The 22,636-nt window shown below is 37.3% G+C and overlaps 1 protein-coding gene across 1 annotated transcript in view; it reads left to right on the forward strand.

The window, feature by feature from the left end:
- The window catches only part of LOC150086184 (thioredoxin-2-like), a 39,314-nt gene extending 20,457 nt beyond the window's left edge, over positions 1-18,857 (forward strand). Inside the window, exons 2-5 of the mRNA XM_090373767.1 lie at positions 3,971-4,075; positions 15,667-15,726; positions 15,971-16,036; positions 17,961-18,857. Coding sequence (XP_090229893.1) covers positions 3,971-4,075; positions 15,667-15,726; positions 15,971-16,036; positions 17,961-18,023 — 294 coding nt within the window. The 3' untranslated portion in view covers positions 18,024-18,857. The remainder of the gene's footprint in view (positions 1-3,970; positions 4,076-15,666; positions 15,727-15,970; positions 16,037-17,960) is intronic.
- The last annotated feature ends 3,779 nt before the right edge of the window (positions 18,858-22,636 follow it).

The following is a 22,636-nucleotide window of genomic DNA, read 5'->3' on the forward strand; positions in this document are numbered from 1 at the left end:
CAAGTAACAACTAGTTTTGTTGGTAGTGTTAGCAACCGTGTAACAGTTTTGCAATGAACAAATATCAAATTTTGCTTTAAACTAGGAAAATCTGCAACAGGAACGTATGAAATGTTAAAAACTGTTTATGGTGATGAAACATTAAGTTGTAGCACTGTGTTTGAATGGTATAAGCAGTTCAAAGATGGACGTGAGGATCTTTGTGTTAACCCAAGAAGTGGGTTTCCAACCTCTTGAAATGAGGAGAGTTGCAAAAGTCAAAATTATGGCAAGAGATCATCATCATATGACCCTCAGAATGATGACTGATGAGCTGGACATGAATAAGTAAATGATTCGTCAAATTCTGCACAAGATTTAGGGAAAGGAAGGTCTGCAAAATTTGTACTGTGCAGCTTCATGATGAACAGAATCAACAAGTGTCATGTGAAGATGTCATCCAGACTGATCATGATAATCCTAATTTCCTCGACTATACTGTCACTGAATGGGAGTGTCAGAGCATTCAGTGGACTTCAAAATCATCACCAAGACTGAAAAAGTTTTGTTTACAGAAGTCTGGGATCAAGACTGCTGCATTCATGCATTGTCCTGATCAGTGCTACATACAGTTGCCTCAAATATTATTGAGGGAAAGGTATCCAGTTCTTGCACAAACCCCTGCCCATTCTTCATTTGTTGTGAAGACATTTCTGAAAAAATATGGCATTGTACAGATCAATCATCCACCTTCTCCTGATCTAGTACCAATGAACTGTTCTCTTTTCTGAGGTGAAAACTGCCCTCAAAGGAAAGAAATTTCAGGATGCTAAGGACCTAAAGAAAAACATAACAGCTGAACTGAACATAATCTCTTTGGATGCCTTTGCTGACTTTTCAGAAACTTTACAATGTTGTAATAAGTGCATTCAATCAGGTGGTGATTACTTTGAATAAAAATAAAACCATTTTTGTGCTCCTTCACTTTGCGGCCTTTTTATTGCACCATTCTGGGAACTTTATTGTCATACCTCATATATTTTCTTTGAACTTGTTTTTTTTTTTTTTTTTTTTTATGTTAATATGCATAAGATTACTTTCATTGTTTACTTTGAAATTATCTGTGTGTACCTCAATCTGTTGAGGTTTTCTTTTGTACAGTACTTAATCTTTGTATATTTGTATAAGTTAACGAGGCGGAGATGAACTAACGTTCCAGGTGCCGCCCAAGACAAATAAATAAATAAATAAAAATACCTCATATATATTATTCACAAATGGCAAAATGAGTCTGGAGAAACTTGCACCTTTCTTTGGCAGCCAATAGAGAACTGGCTAGGTGGGGGTGGGGGGCTTATACAAATACTGCAGGTTCTTGTATATCACTATTGGTACACATTGTAAAAGTAAACTGCAGCCATTATCAGTCCACTGCAGGATGGAAGCCTTCAACAATTCATGTTGAGGGAAATGGATCATAATCTGCCACACTGGTCTAGTGTAGGTTGGCAAATCGACTGTATTAAGCAATCAGGGGCTTGAACCCTGGTCTACTCAGTGTGGGCTACTGCACTCCTGCTCCCGACCACTCGGCTATAGAGGCCTGTGTTTGCAATACATATAAATGTTGCAAAAATATAAAACCTTCAGTTGTTGCCAAAATATTGATACTGCAGGAAAAACCATTGGCCCCACTAAATTAGCATACACAATATAAATAAATGTTAAATATAAACAACTTTTTTGTTACATAGTATAATAAGCAGTGGATTACTCTGTTTCACAATTTGTATGTGAAGCATTAGACTAGGGCAGCGGTTCCCAGTCAGTGTTTTGTGAAACCCTGGGGGTCCCCAGAAGTGTTCCAGGGGGTTCGCCCTAAAAATTCTGTAATGGCATCTGCTCAGATTTACATGGGTATATTTTTGTAAACTACAAAATATAACTAATAGTAAAATTAAATATAAAGTAAAGAATTGCCAATGAAAGAAGCCACATCTCTCACAATTCTTTATAATTTTACTAATAAGTCATTATCTTAGATAGTAAACTATCTAAGATAGTTTACTATCTTATAGTATATCATGTTAAATAAATAAGTTTTCCATACTATTTTTTTTTTTTTTTTTTTTTTTAATTCTCAAAGACCTTTGTTATATATAGGTACTTAATAGTTTTTATTATTGCACAATAACCCCAATGAAAACGTACTGGAAATATTTTATAATAAAAATTCAGAACTGTTATACAATTTCAGAGAAGGCTTATTGACTATAGGCTTAGTGGTTTGCAATAAAAATATTATGTTGAAAGGGGTTTGCGAGTCAAAGGTTGGGAACTGTTGGATTAGGGTAATGATTCCCTAAATGCATTTACCATGTAGTGAATGTTTTAGAACTTTTAAATTGTCTTTTTTAAATAAAATAGCACAGCAGCTTTTCTCTATTTGTATTTTCCCGCACGAAACGTTTGCTTGATATATATGCACATAGTATATATTTGTTTATTTATTTTTTATTAATTTATTTCAAGTGATTGCATCATAATGTGATCACTTAAATTCAGATTTTTCAAGATCCAGCAAAGATCAGATCATGCAGTTTGCTGGATTTGGGAGGTTATACTTTATATGTATATTAAAATATTAATGTTTAAATTTCCTCAATTTAGTGTTTCAGTGGTTTCCAAACTTTTTGACTCTTCCTCGCTTAAAAAGAATGAGGTAGTTCATGCTTCTTCTCTTGTCCATAGTTTGAGAACTACATGAGTAAATTTCTTAATATCTTTTGTACTCTTCACTTTTAGAACCTTTCATCTTGTAAAAGGGGAGGGTACATCCATGGATTGGATACTTTTGATGCCCTTTACATTAAAGGATATAATCAATAACAATTCTGAATCAGAGCTGTTGGTTGTTAGAGTAATAACTTTGTACCACAAATTTAAACAGATACGCCAACCGTTTAAAACTGATTTAATAATAAAATAAAATAATACAAAAGACTGTAAAATAATATTTACAAAGATTGATTATTTACAAAAAACTAGTTTGAGATAAAAATATAAAATAAGTAAATACGTTAAAATGCATTAAAATATAAATTTAAAAGCGATAAAACCACTATTGAAGCTTTCGGAGGTGTCTGTCTCCTTCCTCAGCAATAATGAAACTTAAGCGACACATCCTTAAATACCAGGTTCACGGCACACGTGGATGACCAGGCGCATACTCGGTATTCCTTTCACGTGTACCAGAACCAGAGTTTTAGTTTAGTTTTCCACGCCTGGGGGCGTGGAAAACTTTTGAGCTTACGTGGGGAAGACAGGACAGTGTCTTAAGGACCGTCTGGTGAAACATTCCAGAGTGATACGGACTGCAGAGCTCAGTAAATTCGCCATTGCCGAGCACTATTGGGAAAAACAACACCAGATCTCCCCCGACAACGCTGTCATCCTTGACCGGGCGCATAAATTCTGGGACCACAAGTGGCTGGAAAGTCTGTGGATTGGATCCTCTGGCAACAATAGCATGAATAGAGATAGGGGAGTATGACTTCACCCCCTTTTTGAGGCGGTGGTTTTTCCAGAGATTAATGTTTTAGTTTTTCCACGCCCCCAGGCCACTTCTGGTTCTGGTACACGTGAAAGGAATACAGAGTATGCGCGTGGTCATCCACGTGTGCTGTGAACCTGGTATTTGAGGATGTGTCGCTTAAGTTTCATTATTGCTGAGGAAGGAGGCAGATACCTCCAAAAGCTTCAATAGTATTTTTATCTCTTTTAAATTTATATATTTTTGTCTCAAACTAGTTTTTTATGAATAATCCCAACCTTAGAGGCCTTATTGCAGATATAATAACTTTGTAGCCTATTTATTAATATGAAAAGCCAAAAAGAAAAAAAAAAAATATATATATATATATATATTTCTTATAAGTGGAATGATGACAGAATTTAATTATGTATAGGTAATAGATTTATTGTTTTGTAGGCTGATTTTGATGCCAAGTTGGAGGAAGCTGGAGAAAAGTTGGTGGTGATTGACTTTTATGCCACCTGGTGTGGACCTTGTAAAATGATAGCTCCTTATATGGAGGTAATACATAAAGTTTTTATATTTCTGTTGTAATATTTTAACCATTCTTTAATTTTTATTAAATATAACTATGTAAATAATTTAAAAAGTAAGACATCCTAGTAATAAATGCAGCTTTTTTATATTAATTTTAGAAATTTAAAGAAAAAATTGTTTAATTTTTTATGTCAGTTTGTTGTCAAGTTAATACTTAAAGATGATTGACTTGAATTTGAAGAGTGATGAAATGGAAGTAAAATTTAATTGGAAAAAATACACATATACACAGTAAAAAAAAAAAAAAAGTTAGCCATGTGTGGTATTTAGGGCAATATATAACAGATTGAACATGTTATGTTCTACATTTGTTTGCTTACAGCAGTGCTCTCTGAACTTTTTTGGTCACGCACCCTTTTTTTACTTAAAAGGACTAGCACGCACCTCGGAATAAAAAATTAAATATGTTTAATATATTTTTTATTTATAAATCATTTACATGGAAGGCATATCTAAAATCACATAATTTTAAAAGATCACGAATAAAAAAAATACAAAACAAAATTAAATTGAAGTTCAAGCACAAAATGATAGGAAATAATTAATGTAACAAGTGTAGTAAATGTACTGTAATACTTTGGTTTTATATATAAATAATTTACATGGTATCCATTATATCTAGAATCATATATATAAAATCACATAATTTGAAAAGATCACAATCTAATTTGATGTAAAAATACAAAATGAAATTGAAATTAAAGTACAAAGTGGTATAAATCAAATCAACAGCATTTTTAGTGGGAACAATGTGCTTGAATATTTTTCATTGTTGTATCTTGGTTTCATATTTTGGGACACAGCTACCCAAATATCTGGTTCCAAGGTAAGTTTATTTCTAAATGTGATTTTAATAACAGTCATTGCAGAGAAAGTCACCTCACATAGGTATGTTGATCCAAATGGAGGGATTGCTCGCTCTGCTTACCAAATCACCCCATGGAACATCTTGTGCACCCCACTTTGGAGATCACTGGCTTACAGCATGGAAATTATAGTATAAACTTCGCCCATTTTCTTTATTTGCAAGTATGCCAAGAGTGGCTGAAGAAACAAGGGGGGGGTCAGTATTCTGTTAAATAAGTAGCTGAATTTGCTGGCATTTCAGAAAGAACAGTAATAAGGGTTTTAAGGAATGTTGAAATTGACTAGAAACCATCAGCAGAATTGCAGTCAGAAGTCTGTACTGAGTGTCATGATTGGTGATGATCATCACATTTAGTAAATGAGAAGTGATTACAAACAATGGCAGTCCCAGATAGGAGCTAAAGGGGCTACTAAGGGTCCCATGATCAAAATGTTTTTTTACTGCTGCATGATGATTAAAGCTTCATGATTCCCTGAACACTGCTATAGTCCCCCAACCCTTTGGAAATCTGTTGATTGGAAATGAATCCAAATTTTGCATACACTCCAGTGATGCCAGAAACCAGTTTACAGGAGGAGAAGGGTGCCTCCGTAGCCAGGTGGGAAGGAGCAGCAGTGCGTAGCACGCGCTTCTTGATTAGACTGGGGTTCGAGCCAGTCACCACCAAATACGGAGGATGTGGGAAGGTCAGGGAATGACCACCGCATATCTCGGAGCAATATAGCCTTAGTTGCTAATGCTTCTAAAAAACCAAACAAACAGGAGGAGAAATGAGGCGGTTTCATCCACACTGTGTGCAGGTATCATCCAAGTTGGTGGTAGGCTGGTGATGCTTTGGAATGTTTAACTATTGTGAACTGGATCCCCTACTTGAAATACCAACCAGTACGAATCAGGCAGACTATACAAATTTCCTGGATGATCGGGTTGTGCCATTTGCTGAACATTTAAGGACCACTCATGATTTCGATAGTCCTGTATTGTAGAATGATAACTGGCTGGTTCATAGGACCTCTGCTGTCTTAAACTGGCACAAGGAAGATGAGAGGGAATGGTAAGGTATTTATATTGGCCTGCCAAGTCGTAAGATATAAATTTGATAGAGAACATATAGAAATATCTTGAATAGAAAGTGAAACACAACAACACTATCCACAAAATCTGAATGAATTATGGGCTCAATTGTTTTCAGAATAGCCTGATATGGATATAAACTATTTAGGGGGTCTAGATAATCCCTACCAGCTAGACTTTGTGTAATGATCCATGCTAAAAGGAGGGGTTACGTATTAATTGAAAAGTTATATAGGCAACAAATTTTGTTTGGTGTGTATATTAAATAGTATACAAGTAATGGGGAATATTATAATCAGTGAAAAGGTATTCTGTGTGTAAAACTAAGCTTTCTTGCAACAGTGTAACAAAGGTGTGAAATTGCAGTTTGAGTGTTGTGCTTATGCTTAAACTGCATTTTGTTTCTCCCTGAAGCCACCAGCAGTGGGCCACCAACAATTTCCCATGCTTACATGATCTGCGAGCTAACTTTGGATCCCCCCTCCTCCCTTCAAATCAAATGATTTGAATATTTTCTAGATCAGTCAAATATAGTGCATTAATCATTAGGTACTGCATAAGAACAGCAGTTCTCAGAGTGAGTTGAGTCATTCTTTAGATCCAAATTACTACATCCCCCACAGTCACTTTTCCAAAATGAATTTTCAGATTCCCATAGATAATTTCATAGATTCTCAGTTTGCTTTCTCTTGAAGCACCATTGCAAGGTTAACTGGAATTCACTGCATACATTTTTTATCAATCCATATTTTCAAGTTTCCATTTTGCTACTGCACATGTGAGTGGAAGAAATTCACTGACTGCTCATACCCATTTTCATGTGTTTCGTAATTTGCTTTTTATCCTTTACTGTCATATTTATTGTAGAGTGCAATAACCTTACTGTTTGCACAGCCTGGGAGCATGTGCGACGTGTGTCCGAACTTGCAGCAGTTGTAGCATTTGATGATAGCCACATGTTCGCGGAATCGGTGGCCACCCCAATATACAGGGTGTTTCAGTTAAACGTTTCAGAACTTCTAAGAGGGGTAGGGTACATCCTGACAACTCGAAATCATATAGCAATGTGGGGTCGGAAATGCTTTCCTGAAGCAGTTTTGTACACAGAAGCACCATAAAGAAAAGAGACCGTAAGTGAGAAATCGTTTTAATAATACATGAAAAGAAGCAAAAGGTACATGGATTAAAGTAAGTGTTCGAAGTTTCTTCCACGGGTTACAATGCACGCTTCACATCTCCGACGCATGGACATCCGAACATTCTGGAATACTCCAGGCGAATTTCGAATTTCTTCGGCAGCTACTGCAATTCTTGCAACCAGCTCCTCAGCATTGTCAACAGGGGTGTCATAAACTAGCGATTTCATATGACCCCAGAAATAAAAATCAAGACATGATAGGTCGGGTGACCGAGCAGGCCAACGCACGGGACCACCACGTCCGATCCACTGTTGACCAAATGTGACATCCAGGTAGTTACGAACATCTCCGCTATAATGGGAAGGGGCTCCATGGTGTTGGAACCACATTGTCTGTTGCGTCGATGCAGAAATCTGTTCATCTCTCAAAAGTTGTGGCAATACTTGCTGCAGAAAGATCAAGTAGATAGGTCCGGTTAGACGACACGGTAACAGGTAAGGTCCGATGAGGTGATTTCCCATAATACCGGCCCATTCATTGACCGAAAATCGAATCTGTGCTGCACGACGACTTCTGTATACAATACCGCTTCAGGAAAGCATTTCCGACCCCACATTGCTATATGATTTCGAGTTGTCAGGATGTACCCTACCCCTCTTAGAAGTTCTGAAACGTTTAACTGAAACACCCTGTATATAAACTCTAGTCTGATTTATAAGTATTTGCCAAGCTACCGGACTCAGTTCTACAGACCAGTTGACTGTGCTCGAGGGCTTGCGCTTGATGGCGTGCTTGGGTGTCATGTGATCATTTAGATTTTGACCTGGCAAGTGTTTGGACAGATTTCTATCAAACAATTCTCTTGCGACCTCCTCAGGTTTGATATCCTTATCTAGGTCATATATAAGGATGGAGGGCCCCTTCCTTCTTGGGGGTTCAGCTCTGAACCCCAGGGTTGTGATCTTGGGGTTGGCTATTATTTCGTTTATTTCCTCTGTGGTCTCTGTTTCGATGACCATGCTTGGATTCCTTGTCTTTCGTATCGATTTTATTTTTGTGGTCCTTAGGTCATTGGAGAGTTTATCAATTATTGCCTGCTTAATGCCTTCACTAGAATGTTTGTCCACTTTATTAAGGGGTCTCAACACTACAAGGTTAGGTCACCGAGTGGTGGATTTCTATTGGCTTGTATTGGTTGGGCTGTGTGGTCACACTGAGCTGGTGTCCGCAGCGCATCTGCATAGGAGGGAGTGTGCTGTGGCATATTTTTTGCTTCTCCTTCCTTATAAGCCTCCAGCTTAGCTGTGGCTATTTCAGATTCTGGAAGACAAAGGCGGAGATGGATAGATGAAATTCACGAGTTTGTGGGTAGTAAATGGGATGGCCAGTGCTCAAAACAGAAGGAACTGGAAAGTTGCTGGAGAGGCCTTCATCCTGCAATGGATTGAAAATGGCTGATGATGATGATTTCAGATTCTAAGTATGTTTGGAATAAAACGGACTCCATTTTATTCCATAAAGTAACAATTTGGCCTCTGAGGCCTGCTGAGATTCTGTTGCTCTGGTCCCTAAATAGGTCTTCTAGGGCTGTCTTGAGAGTGCGTGCTTGATCCAAGGGGGGATCCCTCTGGGAGTGCATGGTCCAGGGGGAATCCTTTGGCTTGGTTTCAACTTGTTTTCCTGGTTGTAGGGAGCCAGGATCATCATGAGCGTCCTTTGGTTGGCTCTGGCTTCTAGTTGCTCTGTCCGAGTTAGAGACTATTTGGTTTTGATTTTTTCTTTTAGCCAAAGGTGTCGGTTTAACTTCTTGAGTATGGAATTGGTGTTCAGGGTCAACTTGTTCACAGTCAGAGTCAGTCTTTTTCGTGTGGTTCTCCCACCATGTTTGTATCCATTTCGGATTTTCGAAGTTATCCGGATTTGTAAGGTGTAGACATGTTATTTTATTTGAGGGCTCTGAGAGCTGTTGGAGGATATATCTGCATCCGAAGATTTGGGCTCTCCCCCACTGGCAGTATGGGGGGGGGGGGGAGGACAGCCTAGTATATAAGTGGCCCTAGGAAAACGGGGTTACTTTCTCTGGGGGTTTGTCTTAGCGCCGATAACAGTGGTGACATCGGTTTTTGCACTACATATATATTTGCTAAGATCCATTCTGTCCACGGTATGTCTATTGCAGAGGGGAAAGACACAAAATACATGTTTCATTAGCACAATAACGGTAATTCAACCCAGATGATGGAACGCTCTTGCAGCTCTGGTTTGGCACAAGTTGGGGCACCTCCCCAGTCAAATGCAGGGTATTTACGTGGCCGCCGCTTTGTATTGGTGCCTCTATATTCTTGCTGCCAGCCACATGGTGACCACTGCGGTCTCGCAAACAAAGGATACAGATGGAAATGCAAATAGCCTGCTAAATTCCCAGTTGAAATTTAAAAATTTCTTACCATGAGAGTTCGCTAGGCGACTTCTTTATGTGAGAACACTTTTTAGAGCAATAACTATAATTAAAATGCATATTTAAGCACATTTTTCTTTAGCGTTGATCAGCACGTCCGACTAGTAAGGCAGCCCTCTAGCCGAAATACAGGCATAGTGATCGAAACGGAAACTAAAAAAGAAGCTAACAAAATTATGACCAATGCAAAAATAACTACAATGGGTTTAAAGGCAGAGGCGCCAAAAAAGTTGGCACTGTCTATCATCATTTTTGACCTCCGTGACAACCTGACCCCACAGCAACTCACTGAGAAACTATACTGTAGGAACTTGCAGGAGTACTTCCCAGACTTAGAGGCAGATGCCTTAATCACACCTAAATACTCGAAAAAAGTCAAAGGAGGAGGAGGCAAAAACTGGATTGTTCAACTCAACCCAATCGCCTGGAAGGTCCTAAACAATCAAGCAAGGGTATACATAAATTGGGGCAGCCACCGCTTTTGCAAACACGTGGCTATGCCTAAATGCTTAGTGTTGCAGGTTCGGTCACACCTCGCACACTTGTATCCAGACAGTGCCAAAGTTCGGCCATTGTGCTGAAAAAGGTCACGAATTTAACAGCTGTCCTAACAAAACCAAAGATCCTATTTGTGTGAACTGTAAAAGTTTCGAAATGGACTCAGTACATTCCATCAGAGACAGAAAATGTCCAACATATATAAAAGCCAAGGGTCAGCACCAACAACGGATCGATTATGGGGAGACACCTTAAAAAATTTAACTTCGAAGAGGTAAAAATGATGCAAATTAACGCACAACGGGCCTGGCCTGTGGTCGGCCAAATCAGGATTCGGGCAGACGAGGACAACACGGATGTAATTATCCTGCAAGAGCCGTATGCCCATAAGAACCAGGTCAGAGACTATCCCTTATCCTACAAAGTCATCCAGGTGGAAGGGGAAACCCCCTGGGCAGCAATAGTTGTAAGAAACCCTGACATCACAGCCACAAAGATAACCCAACTTTGCACAGCCTTGGCTGTATGTGCCCACATTATTACAGCGCTTGGAAACTTTTACGTCGTCATCCCATATTGCCGTCCAGACGAAGATATTATCGGGGCTATAAGATACCTTCAAAGTGTACTAAACACTCTCCCAGGAGGGAGAATTATCGTCGGGGCAGATGTAAACTGCAGGTCTCCTGCCTGGTATAGCACAACACCAGACCATCGAGGAGCAACAAACGGCCAAAGATAGGACTACCTGGGTAACTCTCCTTTCGGAATCCTCAATCAGCCAAACAACCTCCCCACTTTCAGCAGCACCCTTTGGGAAGCCACCATTGACATTTCTCTTGCTACAAGAAACACAGCCAGCTATATCTCTGACTGGAAGGTCCTGGATGATTGGACGACCTCCATGTACGGAACCAAAGCCACTATGAAATCCATTACATTCAGGATCACAAAAAACCGTAATAGACAACCCATTTCCAGAGTAATGCAATATAGATATGCAATAGAAAAAACAAACTGGGACACGTTCAGGGGTACCCAACTGAAAATGGTGGGGTAACAGTAGCAGAAACTCAAAATCCAAACCTTCTTCAAAAAGAGATTACCACCCTATTAACACAAGTCTGCAATGCCACAATTAAAAGGAAGAAACCTTCTCCGAGAGCGGTGCCCTGGTGGAATGAGGAGCTTTGAAGGATGAGAAAGGAGGTACAGGCCAAATGGAAAGCGTTCCAAAGGGCAAGAAGTTCTTGGCCTGATGTGTAGGTTGAAGAACTTAAACAAGTATATCGAACAGCAAGAAACGCATATACGGATAATGTTCCCACTAGGGACCAACTTTTAGCCGTTGGTTCCCTAGCGGGAACCAACGGCTAAAAGGTCAGAGGAACAACACAACGTGACACTACACAACATAAACATGTACCTTACACTTTTTAAAATCTCTGGACTTCACAATGTTCTGTGTTTCACAAACAGAGTACACAACATGGAGATGGAGGGAAACCCCTAGGGCTGTTAGACGATGAACACTTTACCTAAACATAATTGCTGACCAGGTACACCCTTTCATGGCAACCGTCTTCCCCTCTGACACCTTTCAACAGGATAATGTGCCATGCCACACCACCCGGATTGTTCGAGACTGGTTTATGCAACATAAGAAAGACTTCCAGGTATTCCCCTGCCTTGGCCTACAAATTCCTCGGGCCATCAATCCCATCGAGCATCTGTGGTTTGCGTTGGAACAGCAACTCTGATCTGTGGCATCTCAACCACGCACCTTACAGGAGTTAAAGGATCTACTGGTTATGTGTTGGTACCAGATACCACAAGACACATTTAGAAATCTTGTAGCGTCCATGCCTCGCAGGGTACGAGCTGTTTTGGCTGCACGTGGAGGACCAACATCATATTAGGTAGGTGGTCATAATGTTTTGGCTCATCAGTTTATATTAGGATAAAACAGAGCTATAATGCCCAATGTGTCCTACATTTATATTAATATACAGCAATTTACCTCAATGCTTTTTTATAGACTGCTTCACTACAATACTCTCCCAAATTCATTCAGACATAAAATTATCACTCGATGGCTCCTTCCTTCACAAACATATGAATGGTCTGACCTATCCGCGATCGTTAGTCAAGATCTCCCAACCACCAATAAATACATCAAACCACCACCACCACCCTCCCTGAGAGTCAAAAGACATTTTGTCTAATGTTAAAATCAATGAAATGATCGTGGTGTATAAAAGTTAAAAATTTTGAATAACTTTTCTTCCTAGAGTGGACTGGGGCTTTTCGACGGACTGTCTTAGTCACATTATAGAAGTAACATAATGGTAAATTCTTAAACCCTTTGAGATTATTTAATACCTTGGCACATGCATGCAAATGACCATGAATCTGATAAGAGAAATGGCCTACGTACGTTAATAAAATTCTCTTGTAATTTGATTTCCAACGTTTTCACAATTAATAATTTTGTGTAATTCCTCAGTAAACTAAGTATTTGATTTGTCAAATAAAAAGGGCGATTCTTGATGACAGCATGGAATGATAATTCCGATGCACCTGCTCTAGCCACACACTGAAGCTAAATGTTGTCTAGTTATCATATTTATCATACACCTTGATACAATGAATTACATTCCTTGCAAGAAATGTATACTATATCAGTAATTTGTGTAGAAAATGACAAAAGCATTGTTTGGTTGTTTAGTTCAGTCTGTAGTTTCCACGTGGGTCGCGACACAATTTTTAACTCTGCATCCTTGAAACATCTGTTAAATTGTTTGTGCTGATGAGGTGTGTGTGTGTGTGTGTGTGTGTGTGTGTGTGTGTGTGTGTGTGTGTGTGTGTGTGTGTGTGTGCGTGCGTGCGTGCATGCATGCATATCTCATTGGACAAAGAAGAAAGTATTACTTTTTATTTCACTAAAAAAAGATAATATACTCTGGAAATGGCAAAGCTGAGGTTGGTTTGAATTTGTAGATAATCTGTGGTATCAGATTTGTGTTCATAAAATAAAGTTTTTATCGTAGCCACACTTTCATAGGCAGTGCTATTCTTAAGTAAACATTAACTTTCAAGGGCCTTTCTACAATTAACACAATGGCATGAATGTGAGAAAACTGTTGCTTACTGAAATACTCATGGCTAATGTGAAAAACAAGATGTTTTCTTCATAGACATTCTGTTTGGAAGTCACTATGCTATACCAGAAAACCCTATGTACAAAAAGACATCTTTTTGAAACTTTTATTTAGTTAATTCATTTAGAATAAAATTGGGTGTCATCCACATTTACATATGTAAAACACTGTAAGTGCATGTGAAAAGAGCACTAATTGCTTGTATGTAATTATCTGTAGACTGAGTAGGAATCTGGGCCCACAGATAGGCATCACATGATTAATTTTTTGAAAACTATGGCACCACACACAGTGACTGGAGCAGCATTAGTTATCTTTCCAAGGATAATAATTACCTCACTCTTGATAAAGATAGTAATTCAGCAACTGATAAACAAATTTAACAGCAGTAATGCCTGACACTGGAATTTTGCAATTAGTTCCATCACACTTGTGTAGTAATTGTAATAATTGAGATAGGATTAATACGTCAGAAGAACAAATACAAGATCAGCATTTTCTTCATAACCCACAGTTTAAAACAGGTGCTTCTACACTGGGTCTCAGAGCCATTTGCAGTATGAATGCATATACACCGATAAGCCAAAACATTATGATCACCTCTCTAATATGATGTTGGTCCTCTGTGTGCAGCCAAAACAGTTCGTACCTGGTGAGGCATGGACGCTACAAGATTTCTAAATGTCTTGTGGTATCTGGTACCAACACGTAACCAGCAGATCCTTTTAACTCCTGTAAGGTCCGTGGTTGAGATGCCGCAGATCGGAGTTGCTGTTCCAATGCAAACCACAGATGCTTGGTGGGATTGATGTCTGAGGAATTTGGAGGTCAGGGCAGAGCAATACCTGGAAGTCTTTCTCATGTTCTGCCAACCAGTCTCGAACAATCTGGGTGGTGTGGCATGATGCATTATCCTTCTGAAAGATTGCACCGCCAGAGGGGAAGACCATTGCCATGAAAGGGTGTACCTGGTTAGCAATTATGTTTAGGTAAATGGTAGATGTCAGAGTGCCCGGCACATGGATGACTGGACCCAGGGTGTCCCAGTAGAACATTGTCCAAAGCGTGACACCGCTGCCACCGGCTTGTGTTCATCCCACGGTGCATCCAGGCGCCATCACTTCCTCGGGTAAATGACGCACATGTATCTGGCTGTCCACATGGTGCAGCAAGAAACGATTCATCGAACCAGACTACCTTCTTCCAATCACTCAGGGTCCAGTTTCGATGCTCGCGTGCCCATTGTAGGCACTGTTACCGGTGAACCATGGTTAGCATGGGCACTCAGAGCAGGCACATTACTCCTGTTACCAGCATTCCAATTACTGGCGAGTTGTGCCACAGTCATCCTTCTGTTGCCATGTACTGTCTAGGACAGCTTTCGCTCACCTCGAGCATCGATGAGGTGTGGTCGTCCACCACCTCGCCGGGGGTTCTTGGGTCCCCCTCCGAACCACTTTCAGTAGGTACCAACCACGGCTCACCGTGAGCAGTCCACTAGCCATGCCCTTTTAGATATGCTCTGATCCAGTCGTCTGGTCATTAGTTTAGCCTTTGTCAAACTCGCTTAATCCGCTGCATTTCCCATCTGAAGAACAAGAATTACTGATTAACAGGTGTCGTGGGTTTTCTTTTTCTTTTCTTTTTTTTTTTTATGATAAGGCTTCAGAGATTAGTATATATTCAGGATATGTTCATTTTTTAACTCTCTCAGTAACTTAATTAGGCAAATTTGACCCTGTGTATATATTTTAAATATTGATGCATGTATGTATGTATGTACTTTTGTGGGTGTACATTTAACTTCCTCACAAGTGAGTTTCTGGAACAGTATGTAAACTACCTGAAGCAAGTTTTTTGAGCAATTTGGAAGTTTCTTAAAAATTAAAATGTGCACAAATGTCTTTAAGTATTAATTTTTTCTTATTTTAACTTTATAGCTGAATGTTAGATATCAAACTTTTATAAAAAAAAAATAATAATAAATAAAACTAGGTTTTTATAGACTTGTGTGTGCACATTATTTGATTCACTTTCATCAGCTTTTGAATCTGAATTCCATAGAAATTTGGCTTGGCATAAGCCCAGATTGTCTCAGATCTTGTTCAAGAAATGCACTTTATGCTGCTTTTTGAGATTATTTAAAAACAAAAATGGCTACTATTACTTGCAAATGCAGTTGATAAATGACAACACATCCCTGTCAAGTTTCGTGCTGCATTGACACTATTGAAACAACCTTCAAAATGCACATGTTTGCACTTGTGATTAATGCTCTCTTCTCATATTTCCACTCTTTCCACTGATTTAATTAATACAATTGCTTTACTGTAATTAATTTTTTTCTCTCTCTACAGAAACTGTCTGGGGAGTATGCTGATGTTGTATTTCTGAAAGTGGATGTTGATGAAAATGAGGTCAGTTTACATTTTTTTGTTTATTGTCAGTCACTAATTGCTAATGCTTAAATTTGACTTTGTATATGCTTTCAACTCTGTTGATTGTGTCAAGTTTTGAAACACCCAAGACTGTATGGGTTGTTTCAAAACTTCATGCATGGCATGGATTTCTACTACAAATTTTAAAATGGGTAAAGTGTAGCTGTTTGAATATTTCTAATTAAGTGTTTTGAATGAGATTTATTTTTTGTTATTTTTATAGGACCTTGCTGCAGATTATAATGTGACTTGTATGCCAACATTCATCTTCCTAAAGAATAAGGGCAAGGTAATTATTATGTAAACCTTTACATATGCTCCTGACATTGTGGTAAATATATACATTTAATAATAGCAAAATTTCATCCTTTTACTGTATTAAGCTAACAGTAAACTGGTTTGTCTTTAACCTTAGAGAACACGTTCTTGTATGCACCATTCCAGTGAATTACTTCAGTATTGTTGAATAAAATGTACAAATGTGCTGATGTCTCTTAAAAGAACAAGTTTTTCTTGGGAATAAGCCCTAAGTAGACCCACTAATACATACAAATGTGAAATCATCTGGGCCATTGAATGATAACTATTATGTAGCATATAGAAATCTTTTGCCGCTCCCCCAGGTGGCCATTTCAGTGTTGATTGGTGCCTCCCCAGTGGGGGGGAGATGCTAGATATATGAAAATTAAATCCACAAATTGAGAACCTAAATTACTTTCTTCCCCACAGAGTAGAATGATATTCTGCAGTTTCAAATAGGAAACATATCCAAATCCACTACATATCCAAAGAAACTAGTCTCTAGCATATGGCATGGGAAAGCAGCAACTAGTTTCAATTTAAATTTTAACCATGTGAATATAAAAAAATACAGTTGCTTGTACAGGCTTCAAGTAAGATTTGGCTGATAAATGCCAAATCAAAGGTGCATAAAGGAAATGAGAAGAAACAAAAAAAAAAAAAAAAACTTAATGATAATTTTCCAATCTGACACCAATGAAAGATTAAGCTTCAGTTCCATAGTACCCTGAATAGTATTGGTTTTACCTTTGTACTGTGCAAAGTAAATGTCACATCTGTGATCACTCATCAATATTTCACAAATTGAAATGACAAACCAATACTGAAACCTACACTCTAAAGAATTCAAGTGTAAACAGCTAAATGTAACAAAAAATTTCATTGAATTATTTGATAATCTGAAACACTTCAGATAGACAATCCTGTATTGAAGAAATAATCAGAGGAATACATATTAGCATTAGTAGAGGCATATGATGCAAGAAAGCAAGCTTATACAGCATATCTACACAAACATCGGATTGAAGACCAATATGAAAACAACAAACGTCATCAGCAAAAAATATATATTATGAATACTAAAAGGGAGAAATGGTATTGCAGAAAATAAATGCTGATGTCAACTTGAAGACGAATAGAAGATGAGTAGTGTATGTAAGACTTCAATAATCCTAACAGATTCTGAATTACTGAATCAAATGCTTTAGTTATGTCTAAAAGAAAAAAAAACAAAGAATGTTTACTATCCTAGCTTTACAAACTAAAGATAAGATGTGCAAAGCATGATTTAGTAGAATGAGCAAAAAAGACCATGGTGCGAAGAATACAGCTTAAATGAAATAAATTAGACAGTTCATTTCAAAAGTTCTTTGCCAAAATTTATTATTAAACACCTTTTTTTGTAATTTTCACAGAAGTGTACAGTATCAAAACATACCATAATCATATCATTAACAACGTTCCCTGGATGGGTTGAGTTTTTTTTTTTTTTTTTATGTGACACACATGGTGTGCAGTAATAACTTTATTTTTCATCATGAGTAAGCACGAAGCGGGGGAGGAGGAGCATCACCGTGGTATATGTGAAGCAAGTATTGTATGTTCTGAGTAAAGTGAATTATGCAGGTGTTGCGATTTGCTATATAACAAAAGGTTAGCTCTATCTGGTACCTTACCTTCGTTAATTTCCATTATAAGTGTTCCTTGTTATGATAAACCTTTTTATACACACACACACACACACACAATATTTTACTATTTGAAAATGTTTGTTAGCTCCAATATAATTAATGTGTAGCATGTATTCTTGTTAACATCAGAGTAAATTCTGTGAATACTTCAATAATTTACAAATATTATTGATATAGTTTTACCAATTAGAAAATTTTCAATAATTTGTTTCTTGTATTTAGGTGGAAGAATTTTCTGGGGCCAATCAAGATAAGTTGAAACAGATAATAGATCGCCTTAAGTAATTGTGGAAAGTAAAGATGCACAATTGCCACATATAGTTTTGTTTGCTGCAGTACCGTCCATGTTCATACAAGCATAGTTCTTTGCAGTAATCAGATTTCCTGTAGTGATATATAAATATATGTCTATAATGTAATTATGAAAATATATTGCAAAACACCAGTATTATATAAGTGCCTGCTAAATTTCAGTTGCAAATTCATTGTAGCTGTCATAAGATTATATAAATATTTATTTTAAAACATCACATAATAGATACTGTAACATTTTGCATGTTCAGGGTGTAGTATTAGTGTATTGTGGTAGGATTTTCAGCATGTGTTTTAATAAGAGGATTGCAATTATGACATTTAACTACTGTTGTGGTAATTCTAAATTGTCTGTGAAAAGATATTCCAAATTTTATAAGTTGCAGGCTTTCCTAAAAATTAATTTAAAATAATCACACTAGTAAAGATTTCAGTAATAGAATTTTGCTTTAATTATTTAAGATTAGCTGATGAAAACTTCAAGTTGTCTTCCTCATACATAAAAAAAAAAAAAAAAAAAAAGTCACCCCGACAAGTTTGCTTTGTATGGAATACTGTGTTGAAAGACAGGTTGTATGCATTTCTTCATAATATTTTGAAAGCACCAAATTGTACATTTTTTATCTTCATGAAATTTATACATTCCTTTTTATTTAAAGATTTATCAGATAGTTTTGTAAATTGTGTGTTCAGCAGAAAAGTATTATCTATATACTTTTGACATCTTGTAATTATATTGTGGCTATCATTGTTAAACTGTCATTGGAGTGGTGAAGTGATGACTGTTCATTAAAGGATTTTGCAGGTGTTCATGTTTTGAGTCATTATTGCAGTTGAGAGACAATTGTTAAATTTTATAATGATTGCCTCCTCAGAATAATGGTGTAGGACAGTTTAACATAAAAAAACTTGAGTTCAAATGGCTAGTAAATTCATAAAGTGAAATACCACAAATAAAATATTAAACAGGTATGTAGATAATTGATAGGCGGTGGTATTGAGTGACTTCTCTGTTTAATAGAAAACTTTTGAGTATTATGCCAACAACAAATGAAGACTAATTTTATCCTAAAATTCGTTTGATATTCAGTTTATTCTTGTTTTTGAAGAAAACCATATAAGAAACTAGTTTCATACTTACATGCTATGACACTGCATTCACGAACATTATGCATTAATAATAAGGTCATGTGAATTATTGGCAATGATCACAGCCCACATTTGTATCAGGGTAAATTGGACATAACTTAACATCTACATCACTTTCTTTATTAAAAGCCTGAGGGGCCTTTCATTGACTGTGTTAAGTGACTTCATAGTTCCATTCATCACAGTCTACAAAGAGTAGTAACTATTTATAGCCACTCTGTCTCTTGCCACTTACACTGCTTCCGTTGGTACAGGAGTGTTGCATTTTGAACAGTGTCAAAAAATATGGTCAGGATTATTATTATTTTTGCATCCAGTTCCTTTGTTACTGCATCAACTGAGCTGATAGATTGATCAGACAAAATACCCCCTTAACAAAACTGTACTGTGATTGCTGCATAACTGAATTCCTATCAAAGTGAGCCTGTACATGACTTTTCTAACTATTGACCTCCATATTTTCCCTGAAACAGGAAGTCAAGGTTACAGGATGTAATTATTCACTTTACCCTTTGATCCTCTATTTTGAATAGGAGATAGATTTGTACATCTTCAATCTGCAGATGCTTCTTAAAGTAAGGATGTTTTCATTGTCTGTAGGTTTAACTCTTCTGCAGAATCTTTTAATATAATTGGATACATTCCTTGGGGGATAAAGCCTCCAGGAACTTTCACTTTTAGCTGCAGCACTTTCTCTTCCACTTTATTTACTGCTAAGCCGACTGGGCTAGCCGGGTGGGTAAAGTGCCTGCCTGGCAACCCAAAGGTCATGGGTTCGATTCCCGCCTCGGGCTTGGATCAAAGTACTGCAAAAACCTTGGGAGGTGCATTATGGCCACAGAAGCCTATGTGCCAACAACTACCAAAAAAAAATTACTGCTATTATAAAATCATTTAGTTCCCAATCAGTATTAGATAAACTTCTACTGACATCATCCCTAAAAACATTTTGCAAATGTGGATGCAGAATGTTCAGTTTATCGGTAATCTCTACAGGATCATCAGCAGTTAAGTTCATATCCTGTGGACCAATGTAACTTGATTACATACTAGTTTGTACTTATTATAGGACCCTTTATACCTTGTCAATTTTTAATCTAATCATTCCATGCTTTTTTTTTTTTGTTGTTGTTGTTGCAACTAAGCTCATCTGTTTATTTGACATCCATTTTGGTCTAAATCTGGAGCAGTATTTTTTAGTGGGATCTATGATTACCTCTACAAACACTTCCCATTTGGCATTTACATTCTTCAACATCAGTAGTAACTTTAAATAAATTCCACATCAGTACACTATGATCACTGCCATGTGACCTAAAGGTTCCTTTACTTGAAAATTCTTAATACAGAGAAATCTTTTTTAATGGGTACCTCTTGTAGGCATTCGGGCCTGGGTCCTGACCAGAAATATTATAAATTACACATTGGATGAATCCCCAAAATGGACACTCTCTAATATGGATGCAACACTTCGATGGGTGTCATTTTTGGTATTTCCAGCCTACCATGATGGGCTATTTTCAAGGGTAACTGACAAACATGCACTTTTGTTAATTACACTTGCAGCGGTCATGAATTGCTTTTGGAGCAGATCGCACAATGTCGTTAATGTGACTGCCAGTTTAAACTTATTTGGGCTGTTTGATGCGATTCCACTGTTGTGCATTACTTAGCAAGGCAATAAGATTGTCGGAGAAATGCTGTTAAAAGAATTTAAAAAAAAAAGCCAGTACTGTAGCAAGTCTATATACAGGACTCAGTTTTATGGTGTACACATACAAAAAAGTTTGGGAATAGAGCTGTAATAAATGATAATTTAGATCATTATCCCATGAGGATTTTCTGCATCTACAAATACAAGTTATTGGCAAACCACCTTTACAAAACTGAAACACATTACTGTGTGAATAGGCTACATGATACAAATATGAAAACACTTCCAGGTGATAGAGGATATCTACATTCACCAACTGGAAAAGTGCACTCTGCTCTAGGCGGTAGCATAATTGCAAAACTGTAAAAATGGCAGCATTTACCACACCTGAGAAGGTGAGGTGTGTACTTTGGTTCAATGAGCTGCAATCTGCCACTGCTGTTATGTGTAAATTTTGGACACAGTTTAAAAACAAAACTACTCAGTAGACCCACAATTCTGTAAGGATATGTAAAATTTATAAAGGACACCTGTTTGTTCAATCATCCTAACAGAATTGATGGCTGATGGAGTTGGTTCTAGAAAGTTTTACACGAAGCCCAGGGACATCCATACTATATGCCAGTGGTGAAGTTCACAACATGCCAAGGTCAACAGTGTAACAGTTTTGCAATTTTGATTGGTGAATAAAAAAAACTTGGAAGATGTTCTCTATCAGTTCAAATGGTTTCTGATTTGTATCATGTACTCTATTCATTTAAGGAGTTTTGCAAAGGTGGTTTATGGACACCCTTATATTTGATACAAGGTTTCCAAAATATGTGATGCTTAATATTACTTTCATAACTAAAGTGACAACACTGTCCAGCATTTTGACTAGGACTTTTTTTTTTGCGCATTCCATCACATACCATTTTCACTCACTCAACAGCGAGAAATGATATTTTAAGTATTTAAATATGAAGTTTATATGTATTTGCAGTTTTTCCCTTGGAACACATTGATTACATGCTAATTTTTTAAGGAATGAAATTTTAAATTTAAGTGGTAAATTTAAATTGCTTAGAAGATCATTGAGTTCATGCTGTGAAAACAGTTCAGGGCTGGACTTGATGTCTTCAGACATGTAGGTTTCAGTTTCATCTTCAGAAGCTTCATTTTATTATTATTATTAGCCATATGGTGCAAGGAAGCCTGAGGCTTATGCTGCACCAGCCAAAAAAAAAATTTTTTTTGATTTTCAGCACTCTCTGCTACTACATTCTCTAATATAAGTGGAGGGCATGGAATTGGTAGGTTATCTCCTTGTGTGGACTGGTCTAATGGCAGATGGAATATTAGGATACACAATGCCCTTACTTTGCATTGTATCCCTCTACATTAACTAAGCAGAAGTAAGTCATTACAGAGGTTTGTAGGTTCCCCGAAATCATGAAAATTGCAAATGGCGTAGCCTTCTTTTTACCATTTTTCCACAATCTCTATGCTTCAATATAGGTTTTAAAAACTTTGTTGACCCCATTGTTTATCTTAATCGCCAAGTTTCACTCCAAAATAGGTCTTTGCTTGAGGACTTCATAATTTCCACAAATGTAATAAAATAAGTTCAGATTGTTTAAACACTTGCAGGAAGACATTTTACCCACTTCTCAGCACAAGTTTTACATGATAACCTCAAAAATAACACTGCTGCATGGAGCTCTTGAGGTCAAGAAATGATTGAGGGCAGTGTTGCCAACATGTGAAGATATAGTTTACAAATTCCCACCATTTACTCCTAACT

The sequence above is a fragment of the Mastigoproctus giganteus genome, chromosome 5 (assembly GCF_048544385.1).
Source record: "Mastigoproctus giganteus isolate SK-2022 chromosome 5, ASM4854438v1, whole genome shotgun sequence".
In the NCBI taxonomy this organism is placed as follows: domain Eukaryota; kingdom Metazoa; phylum Arthropoda; class Arachnida; order Uropygi; family Thelyphonidae; genus Mastigoproctus; species Mastigoproctus giganteus.